This window comes from Danaus plexippus, chromosome 10 (assembly GCF_018135715.1).
Source record: "Danaus plexippus chromosome 10, MEX_DaPlex, whole genome shotgun sequence".
NCBI classification, from domain to species: Eukaryota; Metazoa; Arthropoda; class Insecta; order Lepidoptera; family Nymphalidae; genus Danaus; species Danaus plexippus.
In genome coordinates this window covers 1,039,857-1,055,245 of record NC_083543.1, presented here as the reverse complement: position 1 = coordinate 1,055,245, position 15,389 = coordinate 1,039,857, and the positions used below count along the sequence as shown (strand labels likewise).

Below are 15,389 nucleotides of genomic sequence, written 5' to 3'. Positions count from 1 at the left end.
AGCACCTCGTGAAGTCTGATTACTGTCCGGAGTGGAGTGAAAATAGCGTGGCTTGTTAAATCACAGAGATGAGTCAGTTTATCGGCGTCCAATATAAAACTGTAAATTGAGAAACAAATTGAAAGCTAGAGAATTAATCGGCAACGTAATAACGGTTTAAAACTTTTTTTTTTTCATTGGATTTTTTATGTAAATTAATTTATTGTAGAAATAATTATGGAAGGTATTGTGCGACGTGTATTTCTGTTTTGTTTCTTAAAACTTTTTCAATCATATACGTATTTACAAAAATTTGTTAATATCCGCTGATAAATCGCTCTCTTTCGTTTTTAATATTATTAGTCAAATGTCAGACATCCTCTTACTTATATCCAATCAACCTATATCCGGTGTGTAGAAGGGATATTTGCCATATTCGTTTATCTATATTTGTACAAGATATGACTTTTTCTGAATTCAACTAATATTTTTTTGCAGGTGAAATAAAATAAATTTAAGTTAATCAGAATAATTGAACCTAATTCTTAATCTGAACGATTTGTAAGTGTTCCAATAAACCTGACGTACCCACCTAAGTAAGGAATGTTTTGACTTTAACAAACTGCAAGGATATCAAATATGACACCAATTAACAAGTACCTTAGGGGACCCATTTGGCACTTCCTAAATAAACTCAGTCATTCGATACTTTGACAAGTTGGGCCAAAGATTTCATGATAGTGCTTTATGAAACCTGTCATAATGTAATATAATTTATGATGTAATAAATAAATAAATAAACAGAATAACACATAATTAAAATTATACTAAGAAATATAAAGCATAATGAAGGTGTCAATTGTATAAACAAAGATGCATGTTCTATAATTTCACTTGTTTAATTCAGATTTTAGAAAACTACTACCTTCGCTACGTGTCACAGTTAGGATAGTCATTTAAAATTTTTGGTCCCGTAACGTCGTCACCCAATGTCACGAGACGAAACTTGTCAGCATTTAATGGATTCACCATGCGGGTGCCGGGTTCATCGCGTTGCAGGGAGAGGAGCTTCAACAGTGCCTGGGACTTGCGACCCAGGTGTAGGTTTAAGGGGCCTTAAAAAACCCCTAAAAATCCAAAATATTCACTTATTTCGCGACGTTTCTACTATATAACAGTAATCACAATAATGTAAAGGCGAGTTGAAAGAGGCATTTAGTGTATTTTTTTGCTTTTAAATATGACTTTAAGCAAATTTTAAATGTGGCTTTGAAATTTATTAAGATAAATATAATAAAAAGCGATGTTTACTGTTACGAAGAATTTATCTACATTTGCGGGCAGGCCTAAGTATTAAGTGTGTATTATAAAAAATCAGATATGAAAACAATGTCGTAATCTTATATATCGGATAGACTGAGGTGTTTCAAATTAAAGACAATATTAATATGGAAGTGTTTTATGGCATATAAAATTTAAATAACTTCGTTTGATTTTTTCTTAAGCTTATTTTCTAGTGCTATAAGGATTATTTTTTTGCAATTTTGGGCCTGAGCATTTGGGCCTTAATCATTTGTCGGCAAGAAACCCTCCATAAAAAGTATAACCTAAACCGTCCACAGAAAAATGGGCCGCCAGTGGATTCAATTCATAGGTTATCAACAACGCGATAATATTACATTAAAAACCTCAACCAGCTAAATGGATCTGATTAATCCAAGCTGTTAAAATTCTCTTGTCGTTTTAAAAAAAAATGCCAGGAAAACTGAACAAGCCCTAAAAATAAAACTCCAACAAAAGCCTAGTGTGGTTAACCGAAAATACGATTAAGATTTCACATTGGAAAATAGTCCATGAAAAACTGTTTCACATCCAGTAGTTAGTTCCAGTGTTAACCACGACGTAACAATATAAAAGATAACACCATTATAACAAGCTGTAACAATAATAATATACTTTTATTGCACACCCATTTTTATTACCGTAACGATAAAATTACAAAGAAACCATTGCGAAATTTTTTTAGTATTATTACAGAGCGATTTCTTAGCAGCAAAATTAATATGAAACATAATAAAAGATAAATAGACGTTTATTGCATTACCATTGTAATTAAGATGGAAAAATATTAGTTAGAAATAAGAAATACAACTTACGGGACGGTTAAGGGACGTCGAATAATAATTACTTACGTAAATCAGAAAAAAATCTATTTGAATTTAAATTAAAACTTAATATTCAGATCTACAAATAAATCGCGACTGAATGGATTGTTTTATGATTTTATCGTTATTATATGAATTTGCCAGAAAAATACATACCTACCTATAAATATTATGTAACATACATACCTTCATATAAATTGTCTATTTGTTCAATATACACTTATAAATAGATCTAAATCTATTTGAAGATGTTTCAAACACAATTTTAGTAATGAGTAGATACGAAGTATTATGAATTAAAAAATTACTTCATGAAAAATCAGTAAGTAAAGTCAAAAATCGAACATTGTTTCAGCAAAAATATATTATCCTCCAATTCCATTATTATGCGACGATTGATCAAAGACTATTCAGTAAATGCTTATCTAAGCTCAGGTCATTTGTAATGTTTTACCGAAATTGCGTCGCTACCTCTGGAGCCTTTAGGATTCGATGCCACAGATCGGTAACTTTTGGTAGTTTGATTTATTACTTAACAAGAGATGATATTTTTTTAAGTCCTACAGAAAATATATTAGATTTTTATTAAGAACATTGCATTAGGTATTATTTAAAGATAAATTTGGTTTTCTATTTTTGATGAGTTCATTATCAAATATGTATAACAGTAATTCTCTACATTTTATAAAATAATAGTCTTTTTTTTGTCTGTATTATTTTTTTGAACTAGACTGTTTGGATTTGACAGCGTCACCGCGGACGGTGGGTGGTCCGATGGGACCTATCCTTGAAATAGGGTCCTGTAGGCCCCGGGAGGTACGCTCGACCAACGCTCCACTAAAAGCCCAAACATGTTGAGTTGCCCAAACGTTTCAGGAAGTCGTTAACGGGACGGTGGCGTTGGGGGACATGATGTCCTCTCACTGGAGTGACGTATACGAAACGGGACCTCGTCTTTGTCGGCGAAAGCGTATGCGTGCAGTACTATGATGACAAGTGGCATTCATATCTCTATTGGCAGGCGTAATATTATTGTCAGAACCTTAAAGTACGTCTTTGGGACATCTCTTACCTATCAGAGATTTTTGTTCGCAATGAGCGCTCAAACGCGAATCAATACCGTTAGCCCGAGTGTGCATGGTATGTTGATCGGAAGAAATGCAAAACAGTTTGTATTTACTTTGACAATAAGCTTACCACAAAATTATTTCGACAACCTAAATACGAAGCGTTTTCGTTTCGTATTTAGTGTTCAACATTCATTCATAATTAAACAATAAGTTCATACATACCAAGGCTCGAAAATTTGTGGCTGAAACGCCGAGGATGAAATGTGACGATATAACCTTGTAAGCACACTGATTTATCGAAGTTTTCGTACTTACGTTAAACTTAGTATTACACACACTTAATCACACTTAAACCTTTTTTCAAAATTCCAATCCCAATCACTGTTTCAAAAATATAGCAAATTCTGCATTATATATATCGGAGCAATTAATTTTATTTGAATAATCAATAGTTGAGGGTAGTTGAAATTACCAGATGTCACCCGCATAACCACCTGCGTTGATATAAATAGAGGCGATGGTACAGATTACGGTGAGTCTCACTCGAGCCATTGTAGGGATCGGACTTTTTAGAAGTAAGGGGTTTGTCAAACCGTCTACGAGGTTACCTTCAAGAGTCTGAGATCCTGACGACATTCAAGAATACAGGCGTTGGTGACCTCAGTTATACTGACGTCATTCTTTTTAAAAAGGACGGTTTGGACACTAGTCCGACATATATTAAGTCACAATAAGACAGTAGGTTGTCGGAGATGTTTAACAAACATTATCCTGGGTCTACAAGCTATTATCATAAAAGAAAAAATATATATGTTTTTGTCCGTTCGTCACTGCAATACACAAAACAACTTAAGATGTTTTCTCTCGGTCCGAAATGGAATAATATTACCAATATTAAACTTATTATATATAAAGATGGAGGAAAGTTAAAATTTTTATGAATTGTTACACGAAATATCTCTAACCGGATAATTAAAATTTTGTTTTACTACAATACCGTCAGTATTAACGTTATAAGACATCTAACAAAAAACGGGACGTTATTACCACTTGCGATGAAATTAATATTAAGAGCTATATAACGTATCCAATCCTTTATAGAGTTTTAAATCACCTTTTAAATAAGGACCGGACGGACTTTTGAATTAATTTTTAATATATGTTATTAAAGAACTGTTTTATATAAATAACGTATTAAATTTATACATTACCGTCTGAAGAGAAAAATGGATGTTCCATTAAATACTAGAGAAATATCGAAAGATGTAATAAACACATAACATTTAATTTCTCTTCATTATTCTTAATGCTCATAAACTATGACAGAGGGTATAAAATAAAGGAGCGAATTTTCAGTTTCCACTTTATTTCCACAATATCAAGAACATCAACAATGTCTTAGTAATTACAGTAACGAAGTCAGTGCGGCTGAAGGCGGCCGCGCCGTATTTACAAGTTAAGCTCTTTGGCCTCTACACAAAATATACAAAAAAATAATATATCTAACAAACAAAGTAATAAACTCGCAAAATCAAATGTCCTTGTAACGAATTTAAAAAAAAAAATCATCTATAATATTTCAAAAACATTACAGTTATATAATATAATCCAATACTGACATCGGCTTTATTATAAACTAAAAAGAATAATAATAATTACAAATTCCATTTTTAAAAACGAATAAAATCTGTTGAAGAAATAAAAATTGTTAAATAAATTAATATACGAAGCAATCGAAAACCGCCGTTGTGATGCTAGCAATAAGGTTGACATTACGACGTGGTCGCATGTGTCGTTACAACTGAACGCGCGCCCGTCACCGTCCTGTACTCGCCGCGTGTGTACATTAGTTATAAGTATAATACAATAACAACGTCACAGTCCGCACAGATTATAAATCGCGTGGACTGCAATCATTAGTATAAAGCGTAGACTACGTAAAGTAGGCACAGAAGGGTTCAGTACATTTGGCTTATTACGGGAAACCTTAGGAGTATCACATCCACTAGAGTCCCTTGAGATTGGACAACGTTATTGGAATGTATTGAAACGAGTCACATTTGTCCGAAGACCAGCTATACATGACCCGCGGCCAAGGCGAATGTATCCAAGCTCAAGGGAGGTTGGGGGAAAGCGAACAATAATTAATCCTAAATATTCACTCTAATTTACCCTACAAATAGCGTTGAGCTGAGATCTTGTACACTAATTCAATAAATTACGTCTAGGTGTGTTCTATAAGCTACGAGCGACGCCGTCATGAAGCATACAGCGCTCATAGAAAAAGTTCAAATAAAACAAACAAAATAACAAATACGGAGATAACTCTTGAAATTGTGTATCATTTGTGATGACAACAAAAACTGAAATGTGCATACGACGTGATAATATTTATATAAGTATTTGATAATTCAAATGTGTCCATACAGTGCTCTACCCGATGTAGCGTGCTCTCCATAGTGTAAAACCGCTTTATTATCAATAAAGGCTCGTACACACTGTCCCCGCAGTGTGTGACCTTTATAAAGTTCAGTACGTTTGTATCATTCGACTAAGAGTTAAACCTCATTTCACATGAAATTTGCTAAAGAATTAATTATCTATACAATAAAATAAATTTACACTACATATAAAATGTATGTTTTACAAATTAGTTATCTATGGACTGGAATGAAGTGGAGATAATTATATAGTTATATGAAAAATCCTCAACATTACAAAGGATTATAAGAATATTTTTAATTTTCACTCACAGTGCTTTGTTTCTTCATTAAATAAAACCAAAAAGATTTTTTTTTAAACTCTGGAACCAAATATTAAACAATATTACATACATAGAATACATTAATTTTTATTTATCATATGGCTCACGTTTTGCTATTAAATTAACATTTTATATGTAAGAGAAATTAAATAAGTAATATAGCGACCGAAACCGAAAATAAATTAACAGCACCAAGAGACTGAGTAATTTAAACAAAGCACCTCTTAACAATGTACAGACTTACAGCACTTCACACATAACTACGACTTAATGTATGGAATAGACAAGAATAGTACCAGAGGCGTCCCGGCCGACGCAGCGTTAAATACACGAATCAGAGACGAAATACTTACAAAAATTAAAAAAAATTACAAGTAATTATAATAAAAAATTTGTGAACATAACAAAACAGCGGCCATGATTGTTGACAACATAATTAATGTTACATCGATAGCTGTCGGGTCGGTAGGCTGTCCGAGACTGTGGGTACATCTTATGCGACGGTAACTATGAAACTTATAGATTAAAATTATCAAATGTCCATTACACTATACTGCCGCACTTGCCGTTGGTCAGCGACAGGCTGCCCAGAGGCCGGCCCAGGGTCTGTGTGAAGGAATCGAACCCGTTGCTCATGTACTGATTGTTCTGGAGGCCGATCAGTATCTCGACCAGCGCGTTCGAAGCGCTCTGAGCGTTCAGCAATTCAAATATAATGCAATTGCATTCCGGTTCAGCGTTCTTTGAGCTTTTGGCGCTCGAGCTGGAGCTGGTGGAGTTAGTGCCGCTGGTGGGTGGGTTGGGGTGCAGCGGACACGTTATCTGGAGGTTCTTCGGGTACTGCGTCGGTATGCCGGAGAGGTGATTGGCTGCGGCCCGGGCGTAGAACACGCACGTGTGTCCGTCCGCGTCAGGGAAGTTCGGGTTGCCGTTGTGCTGGAAATTTATGTATTTTAGTTAATAATCTTTGTTTCAATTATTACTACACTATTTAATCGACAAAAACGGTTACAAATTAACAATATACAAATACAATAAGCAATTCTTTACTCTGTTGAAGTCTATTATCCTTACTTTGAACCATTAAATAAACATTATGTAACCAACTGCATGATCATCATATCTGTCTCCTTGACTCACCCATATCAGCAGTTGTGCTGCGGGTAGATGTCCAGCCGCGGCGGCCGCCCTGAGCGCCAGGTTCCTGTCGTTGTTGTGAGGCGAGCGCGCTGGCTGCGCTGCCAGCAGAGCAGCCAGTGAGCCGACCGCGCCGCGAGCCGCGTAAGTCCGCAACGCCTCGCCCACACTGCCGCGGACAGACTCACACGACAGGAACGAACGACGCTCGTACTTCATACGGATCCACCTGGAAAATTAAAAACAAATAATACAATTAGTGTCACGAAGCAGATCGGATTACGCCAAGTGAAACATGAATATCAAGCACATCTTATACATTTCATCCAAAATTATTTTCCTATCCAAATAAGCTAGTGATCATTTTATTCATATGTAGATTCTTCAAGATACTATTGTACTAATGTACTAATGTAAATGAATCGCAACGTACCTTTCCTTATCCTCCCTGGAGGAGGTAGCTATGGGTTTAATATGTCCTCTCAGATCAGCTTCCCATATGGAATTCGCCAACGCATTCCCCATGGCCACCATCACGCTCACATGACCCAGACTGTTCGAAACATTCATAATTATCATCTTATATACATGTACTCACTCTATAATATATACTTTAAGCACATAACATACTTATATGTTTATGTCATAGAAAATGTAAATACAAGATAATTAGTATAGAAAGGCTTTTACCTACACGGTATCGTCTAAATAAGTTGTTATAAAAGTTTAAAAATACAAATATTTTATCAGCTGGGAATCGAACCCGAGAATAGAATATACTTCACGTAACACAGACAATAAGTAGATAGTGTAGTTGTCATATTTATTTGTCACTGAATTTAATAATTAAGTCGACGCGGACAAAGTCACGAGTAGGAGCTAGTGTTATATATGTAATTATATACTGACGGCCATTCGTCCAGGTCGAGCGACCTGACCCGGGACACGTGCGAGCCGAGGTTCCTGTGGACTCCTGAACACTCGATACAAATCACCACGCCCAGGTTGAGACTCGCCCAGTCCGGATCTGAGTTAGTAATTATAAAATCATTTATTAAACATTTAGACAAATATTATATATATATATATATATATATATATATATATATATATGTGTAGTTATAGAATTTGTACTGTATAGAATATTAGTATACAACAGTATTATAGTGTACCTGGCGCTCCGCAGTCACAACACTTGTCATTTCCCTTCACACGTCGTATGTAGTGGGTCGCTCGAACGTCGCCCGTTGAGTTAGCCCCGGTGGGAGCCGGCTGACGAGACGTCTTTAAAGAATATATTAATACATAATTAATATTCCGTTGCGGTTACAAATGTATATATACGATATATAATTTCGTTCATCGAATTTATCACACATTGAAACCGGGTATAACTCACCCGTCCCTGTAGCGAGGCTAGTATCTGAGCTTCCACTGCGGCGACCCAGGCGTCCCTCTCGGCGGCGGCGGCGGGTGAGCCTGCGCCCCCCGCGCCCCCTCCGCCGCCCGCAGCCCCCGCGCCCGCCTCCCACCGCCACCGCTTACCGTCCAAGGACACTATCGTGAACTCGCACGACGTAGCCGGGTCGACTTCTGCAATAACAATAGTATGATTTAGTAGAGACTTCATCATGTCATGTTTTACTATCAAAGTCACTTTTAACTCGATAGTGACGGTTAATTCATGTAGTAAATACAACAAACGGATGACACAGGTGATATCTGTCTGAGTGAGAGTCGCATGGTTAGATTGTTTACAATAATTTCGTGTCTAATTCGTCTAAGGATGGAATTCTCATAACCTTCTTTAAGAAAGTAAGAAATGAGAGCCATGGTTATACAGGCTTAGGCACAGCGGGCGTGTACATAGGAACAAACAGTTAAAAGAAACAAAAAGGGTGAAAATTCGTTGCAGCTAATATTCTAGTCATTAAAAAACTCAGCGTCGAGTTACTTTTAACGCCGAACTTAGCATATCACCGGACTGGAAGTGGTCCGGGCGTCTCATACCCAGCGGTGACTACTACGTAATATTTTAATCCATCCCACCTTCGTCCCCATCCTTCTTGAGCCCGCTGCTCTTCATCCGCCTGTGTCGTTTCTTGACGTGCGGTGTATCTTTGTCAGTGACGTCATCGGCGGACTGCCTCCCGGACGCCGGCTCCTTCATAGTATCGAACGCTGACATTAAAGCCTTGTCCGTAGCTCGGGTCGGCTTGTCTTTGTAGCCTGTGAACATATATACTATAAATTTAGATACTTGTAACTAAATAAACTTCCAAAAATATGATATCATAAAACTTCAATGAAAGATGTTCATTAACATTCAGAGTAATAAAAGTTTTTACAAAAAAATATCTATTGTAGTAAACACACATACCTAATTAGTATATGTTCAGCAATAACATTTATATTAAAGGTAAAATAATTCCCTTTACCTAACGATAGTCCCCCAATGCTGTCATGTATATCAACACTGGTATATCCGTTATAGCCCGGCACGGTTGTGATGATGGACTTGGATCCTCGCGGCTTCTGTCCAGGAACCTTCACCGTTACATATTGTAACGATATTTCCTTGCCGTTGACATCCTCCATATAATCCTGAAACATTCACACAGCTTTGATATATTAAGTCAAGTCATGTAGTCCGTCACATGAGGCATTAATAAACCAAATGACATATTAATTTTATTGTTTTGCAAAACAGATTATTGATTGTACTGTACTCACATGTAGACTAGGATGGTATGTCAACCGGCCATCGTCACACAGCGTGACATACTTCTTCTTCCACTCCTTGTTAAGAGCCTTGCTGCTTTTCTTATACAAGTAACCCTGTTTCAATGGTATAGCTCTCCCTGAACCCAATTCACCGTTCTTCAAACGATCATCACCTTTCTTCGATGGTGTGAAGAGGTTCGATCTTCGTCTAGACTTCCTAGATGTGGTCGGTGTGGATGATGGGGTTGGCAAATCTTTGATATCCTTTGCTGGTTGTAGATTATCTAGACAGTGGGGTGCGGTGAATTTAACGTTGTTATTCTCCGTTGCTATGGAAACCAGTCCTGATGATGAGCCGTGGCTGCCGAGCGAATTCCCCCATCTAGACGATGTGTCCGAGCCGTTTGTGCTGTGTATTTCTACGACATGCGTTGATGATATGCCGCTGCTGTTTGATGAAGCGTCAAACGATGAACCACCTCGGTGGAGGTGATGCGAAGATGCTGACAGTGTGTGATGACGAGGCAGGGAGTCCTGAAGTAGAGATACAATATGAGCTATCGAGACCCAAAAGTTACTTTTTACACTTTATTTCAATTATAGTACTTCCATATTATGTTTTAAGTATTTTTGTCTTAGTTACAGTACTAACGAGTATAGGTCACCCAAGTTATAACTAATAGCTTTCACTGACACACTCATATCTATGAAATTTTAGTCATACTTTTCTTCATTAATAAACTAATAGGAATTTCAACTGCAGGATAAAAAAAAATTCAAGTATAAAAGCCACTTAACAACCTAAAATCACATATGTTTATACAAAAATAAACTCAAATATGTCCAACTAAATCTAGACTTAAATCTAGATTGGTTTATAGAGATATGGGTCGTTAAACATTACAATTAACCATTATCTGTAATAATGGAAAGTGTAACCTTGACAGAGCATTACACTGAGACATGTGAGAAAACTAATTTTGAATTGGCATCAGATCAACATTACTGCTGCTGAAAATAAATATAATTTTATGCAAATCCTACATTTTGTTTTCAAAATACCACTTAAACATGAACAATAGTCTTATATATATATATATATGTACTGTTAAATAACAGTTATATAAAAATATATCACACAATCTCTAAAAAGTTATCAGCAATAAAGTAAAGACATATCTTGATTTTTATATCATGTTGAATATTTTACAAATAATAAAAAGTAATAAAATCATTTTAATATCCCATGATATGATGAGTTAGTGGAGATATTCATATTTAATTTTCAATTATTGATAAAGTTATCTTTGAGCTAAAATTAATAGTATAAACATAACAAAAGCGATCGTCGGTCAAAATTGCTTGAACCTAAAAATATATAAACACTCAACGCTTATTTTATACGAAGCAGGCATAGCATAAAAAGTATAATAGCGTATTTATAAGTTTGAATTTAGTTTTGGTGCTACAAAGACCTTGACATTAAATTGCCTATGACAGAACAAATTTAAACTTGTTTACTGAATTTAGTGAACCATGAAATTTAGCTATAGGATTTACCTTGTATAGAAATGTGGAATGATTGTGGCTTGGAGAATTGGCCAGAGGCTGTGGAGTCACCGGTCTCGAACCCGAGAGGCATTGCGATGATGCTGATAGTCTCGTTCCTACGATCTTCTGGCACGCTGGAAAAATAACACGCTCGTCACAACACAAGACAAAAATAACAGAGCTACAAATTCTAAATCAATTTTAATTGATGCACGAAAACAATACACTTTAAACGGTTAACATCCACGCACATTCAAATTTAGCCGATTTTCGTCGGTCGCGTTCCTCAGCTCTTTGTATATTGTAGCATGAACTCCGACGCCTTAAACTCGATATTGGTGACATATTCGATTTGAATATAAGCGTTTTATCCATTTCTCCATCAGAACACGACACTTATCACAAAAAACCACACACTGACAATTTACCGGCAAAGCGTTTATTGAAGAATGACAAAAAAATGTAAACAATGCGGAACGAATGAAAATTACTCCATCCGAGCGATACGACCGCTCAGCTTGCGACCGGTGTTACCACTGCGCGTAACAAACTCCCCACGCAAAAACTACATCCACTATCCGATATCATCACGCAAATTGTAGATAGACGCACGCGAAACGTATATGCGTATAGAAACATATATTATGCAATTGAAATATGAATGCACAGATAAAACAGATATAACTACAATAAGGAATAAATTAATTATTCTTCTTTACTGCAATTGACTTTTAAATTGCAATACTGATATTTTTAAGTATATGCTGTTTTATCTGATCATATGTTTAAAAACTAACCATCTTGAAACACTCGTTCGACGTTCAAACCGTAAGTCGCACAAGTCTCGTAGTAAGAGCACCTCCTTAGTTCATTGGATAGTTTACGAGCGCGGTTGTCGTCAACGACGCGCGGACTGCTTTCACTTATGGCATCTGGAAGAATAACCGATTATGAGGAGGAAATAATAGCTAAGATTTAGACTGTTAAGACGCATTTTTATTATCATGCTAATTAGGCATACTAAGAAATGTATCTTTGTATGCTTTGTTTCTCTAAGGACTTTCTAAAAGAATACGATGGCTTAACAAATTATAGTGTAACAACTAAATGACTACTCTTCGAATTTGAACTGAACTAAACAGATGTAATAATAATTTATAAATATATTCTAACATACCTTGAGTTCCAACTAAAATAATTGGAATTTCAGCGGAATTCCGATAGTGAGACATCTTATTGAAGTAAGTCGACACCGTGTTGTAGCTCGTCTCGTTTTCGAGACTGAACACAAAAATCACAGCATCTACCCACGCTGTGAACTGTAACAATGAGAATAACTAATTTACTTAAATGAAAAAATTAATAACTCGACGCCAAAATCGATATCGTGCAAAATAAAACAACTATGCTGTTCGTAAATATAAAAAAAATCCACCCTAGGTTTTTAAACCATCGTAATTACGAGGGGTTATGCCATACAGATGTAAGGGTTGTGGCACTATAGTAATTATTGTTATCGACATGCCGACACAAAGACGGAGGAACATTACGTTGTTAAAGATATTGTCTCATTCGGGTTTACAAACATCGGCGAAAACAAGGAAATAAAAAACGTTATTCCATAATATCCAATTACCATAAAAAATAACTCTGGCAATATAGCAAAGAAAATAAGCACTTTTGAAAATATAAGCATAAAATCAATACTTTTTTAAACAGAAATTCGTGTGCAGCTTGATATTTTTCGTAAAAGTATTCACAGATTAAAAAACGGTAAATATATTTCATACACCATGGAGTTATTGTTCCCAAAGTTTAAAATATATATTATCTGTTAAAGGAAATGAAATTTCTTGAATATGTGTGTTTTTAGACGGTGACAGAAAAAATAGATCGTTAAACAGAAGAATGTTGACAATGAAGCGACAGATAGAATTAGTATTATTATTAATGATTAATATTTAATAGTACACGTCTTTTATCAATTCAGACGAATAACGAATGATTTAGTACAGATATTATAAAAAAAAAAAAGTTATACGAAGTTGCTCAGACTGAAATTGAATTATATGATAACAGAGTATTAAATGATTTTATCATTGGTCTTATAAAATTAGTGGATAAGTCTAAATATAGTGTGCTATAGATCGTGTTATTATTTAAAATATAAACATATTGTTTGCGTAAGTGAACGCTAACAGCGGAATGTTTGAACAAGTAGACTTCCACTTGAATGGTGATACGTGCGTAGGAGGGTGGCAACCCTTGCTCGGATACAACAGAACTCGAATCCTGAATGAAAACCTCTTTATCATCAAACAGTTCTTCAAACCTGAATATTCCATCCGTCCCTTAAGACATACTTTACTAAATAGCTCGCAGCATTTCTTAATAATAGGCTTTGAAAGGGAGAGTCGTGAATTAGACAATAAAAAGAAATACTCAAAGACATATATCACTAATTTTTGTGTATAATATTCCTAAGTATTGAAGTAGTATCAATTAAAATTATTATAATTAATTTAATATTAATATTATATAAGTATAATATTTTGTGACATAAACCCTAAATTCCCCATCTTTTGAAAAGTCACTTACTTCATCGATCTATAACTATTATTAGATATATGTTACATGCTGTATTTACTCGGAGGTTTTGAAAATAATATCGAATGAAGCGTTGAGTTTTGCAATAATTATTTAATATTAAATAATTTTAAAGATTATTTATTACTGTAAGGCAGGTTAATATAATATATAATTAAAATTCTTACCGGTACATATGAATATATATAATTTTGCACTTCAAACTCAAGCAATAGTTAAATATTATTAATTTTTAATATTAGTTTTATTCAAAATACTGTCATAGTATAAATTATATTAGGAAGCTGTCAGTGGCTTGCGAACAGGGCAGAAAACCGAAGTCGACTGGGCGGGCGGGCGGATTGGGAGCCCGTTGCGAAGCCTTTACCCTTCTCCTTCCCTTTCTAACACACTGAAAATCCATTTCAGATAGAGATAGAAACACCGAGTGCATCGCTCCTGAACCTTGCACTATTCCCATATAAATATATTATATGTGTATTTTAGGTTCTTGTATGTAACGGCTTATCAAGTACTATAGACAATCACTCCGGGATGTTTTGTTGGCGATAAAATGTACTTACTGCCGCGTTCATTGAGATATAACATTATCATAATATCGCATCAGACTGATATTTTATATTGAATAAGATAAAAGTGCTGGCCATTCAAATAAATCAGCCTTAACGGCGCATAGCTAAATATAAAATATAGGATAACTTATAGATATTGTTGTTCAAAAGATTAAATTATATGTATCTATATAAAGTGCCTACATCAATGAATAAGGATAATACTTGGTACAACTCTTCTAATTTCAAATACAATCAATAAAGTATGTAAATGTTTGTGTGAGATTTGGTACTTTACGATAAATCTTTGGCCGATTAATAACTGAATGCTAAATACATCCTAACTTCACATAGAACACTGATACAGCTATACGTGTTTGAGGAGTGCACTGGAATATTATAAATCAATATCAAATATAAAATTTATTTATCTATCTTTATAATATATTAAAGTTAAAACGTGACATAATTATTAAATTGTATAATGCTATCAATATAATCCTTTGTATTCGTGTTGATTGATGGAGATATTTATCTTTAATAAAGTGAATAATTATCAGAGACCTACTTATATCTCAACGAAAAATATGTAACATTATACTGTTTGTTTCTTAACATCAAATAAGCATAGAGATTTATATTTTTTTTTTTATTATGTTGGCTACCGTGCTTGAATAACGCGCATGGTACTAGTAATATATACCTACTCCAAAATAAAACATATTAGCTCCAGTAATGCGAGCAAAGCCGCGGGATAAAATTAATACTTAATATTATATAAGTTACCCAGCTAGTGTTACCAGCGGCTCAATTCGTTAATACCTACTATATATATTTATAG

The 15,389-nt window shown here is 34.9% G+C and overlaps 1 protein-coding gene across 2 annotated transcripts in view; it reads right to left on the bottom strand.

Moving 5' to 3' along the window:
• Nucleotides 1–4,563: 4,563 nt before the first annotated feature.
• The window catches only part of LOC116766679 (centaurin-gamma-1A), a 113,311-nt gene continuing 102,485 nt past the window's right edge, over nt 4,564–15,389 (bottom strand). For both annotated transcript variants that reach the window (XM_032656709.2, XM_032656710.2), the window contains exons 4-15: nt 12,568–12,709; nt 12,188–12,322; nt 11,400–11,524; nt 9,849–10,373; nt 9,554–9,719; nt 9,165–9,344; nt 8,515–8,708; nt 8,288–8,399; nt 8,025–8,142; nt 7,549–7,668; nt 7,119–7,344; nt 4,564–6,914 (exon numbers count right to left, since the gene is read on the bottom strand). In XM_032656709.2, coding sequence (XP_032512600.1) covers nt 6,522–6,914; nt 7,119–7,344; nt 7,549–7,668; nt 8,025–8,142; nt 8,288–8,399; nt 8,515–8,708; nt 9,165–9,344; nt 9,554–9,719; nt 9,849–10,373; nt 11,400–11,524; nt 12,188–12,322; nt 12,568–12,709 — 2,436 coding nt within the window. In that variant the 3' untranslated portion in view covers nt 4,564–6,521. The remainder of the gene's footprint in view (nt 6,915–7,118; nt 7,345–7,548; nt 7,669–8,024; nt 8,143–8,287; nt 8,400–8,514; nt 8,709–9,164; nt 9,345–9,553; nt 9,720–9,848; nt 10,374–11,399; nt 11,525–12,187; nt 12,323–12,567; nt 12,710–15,389) is intronic.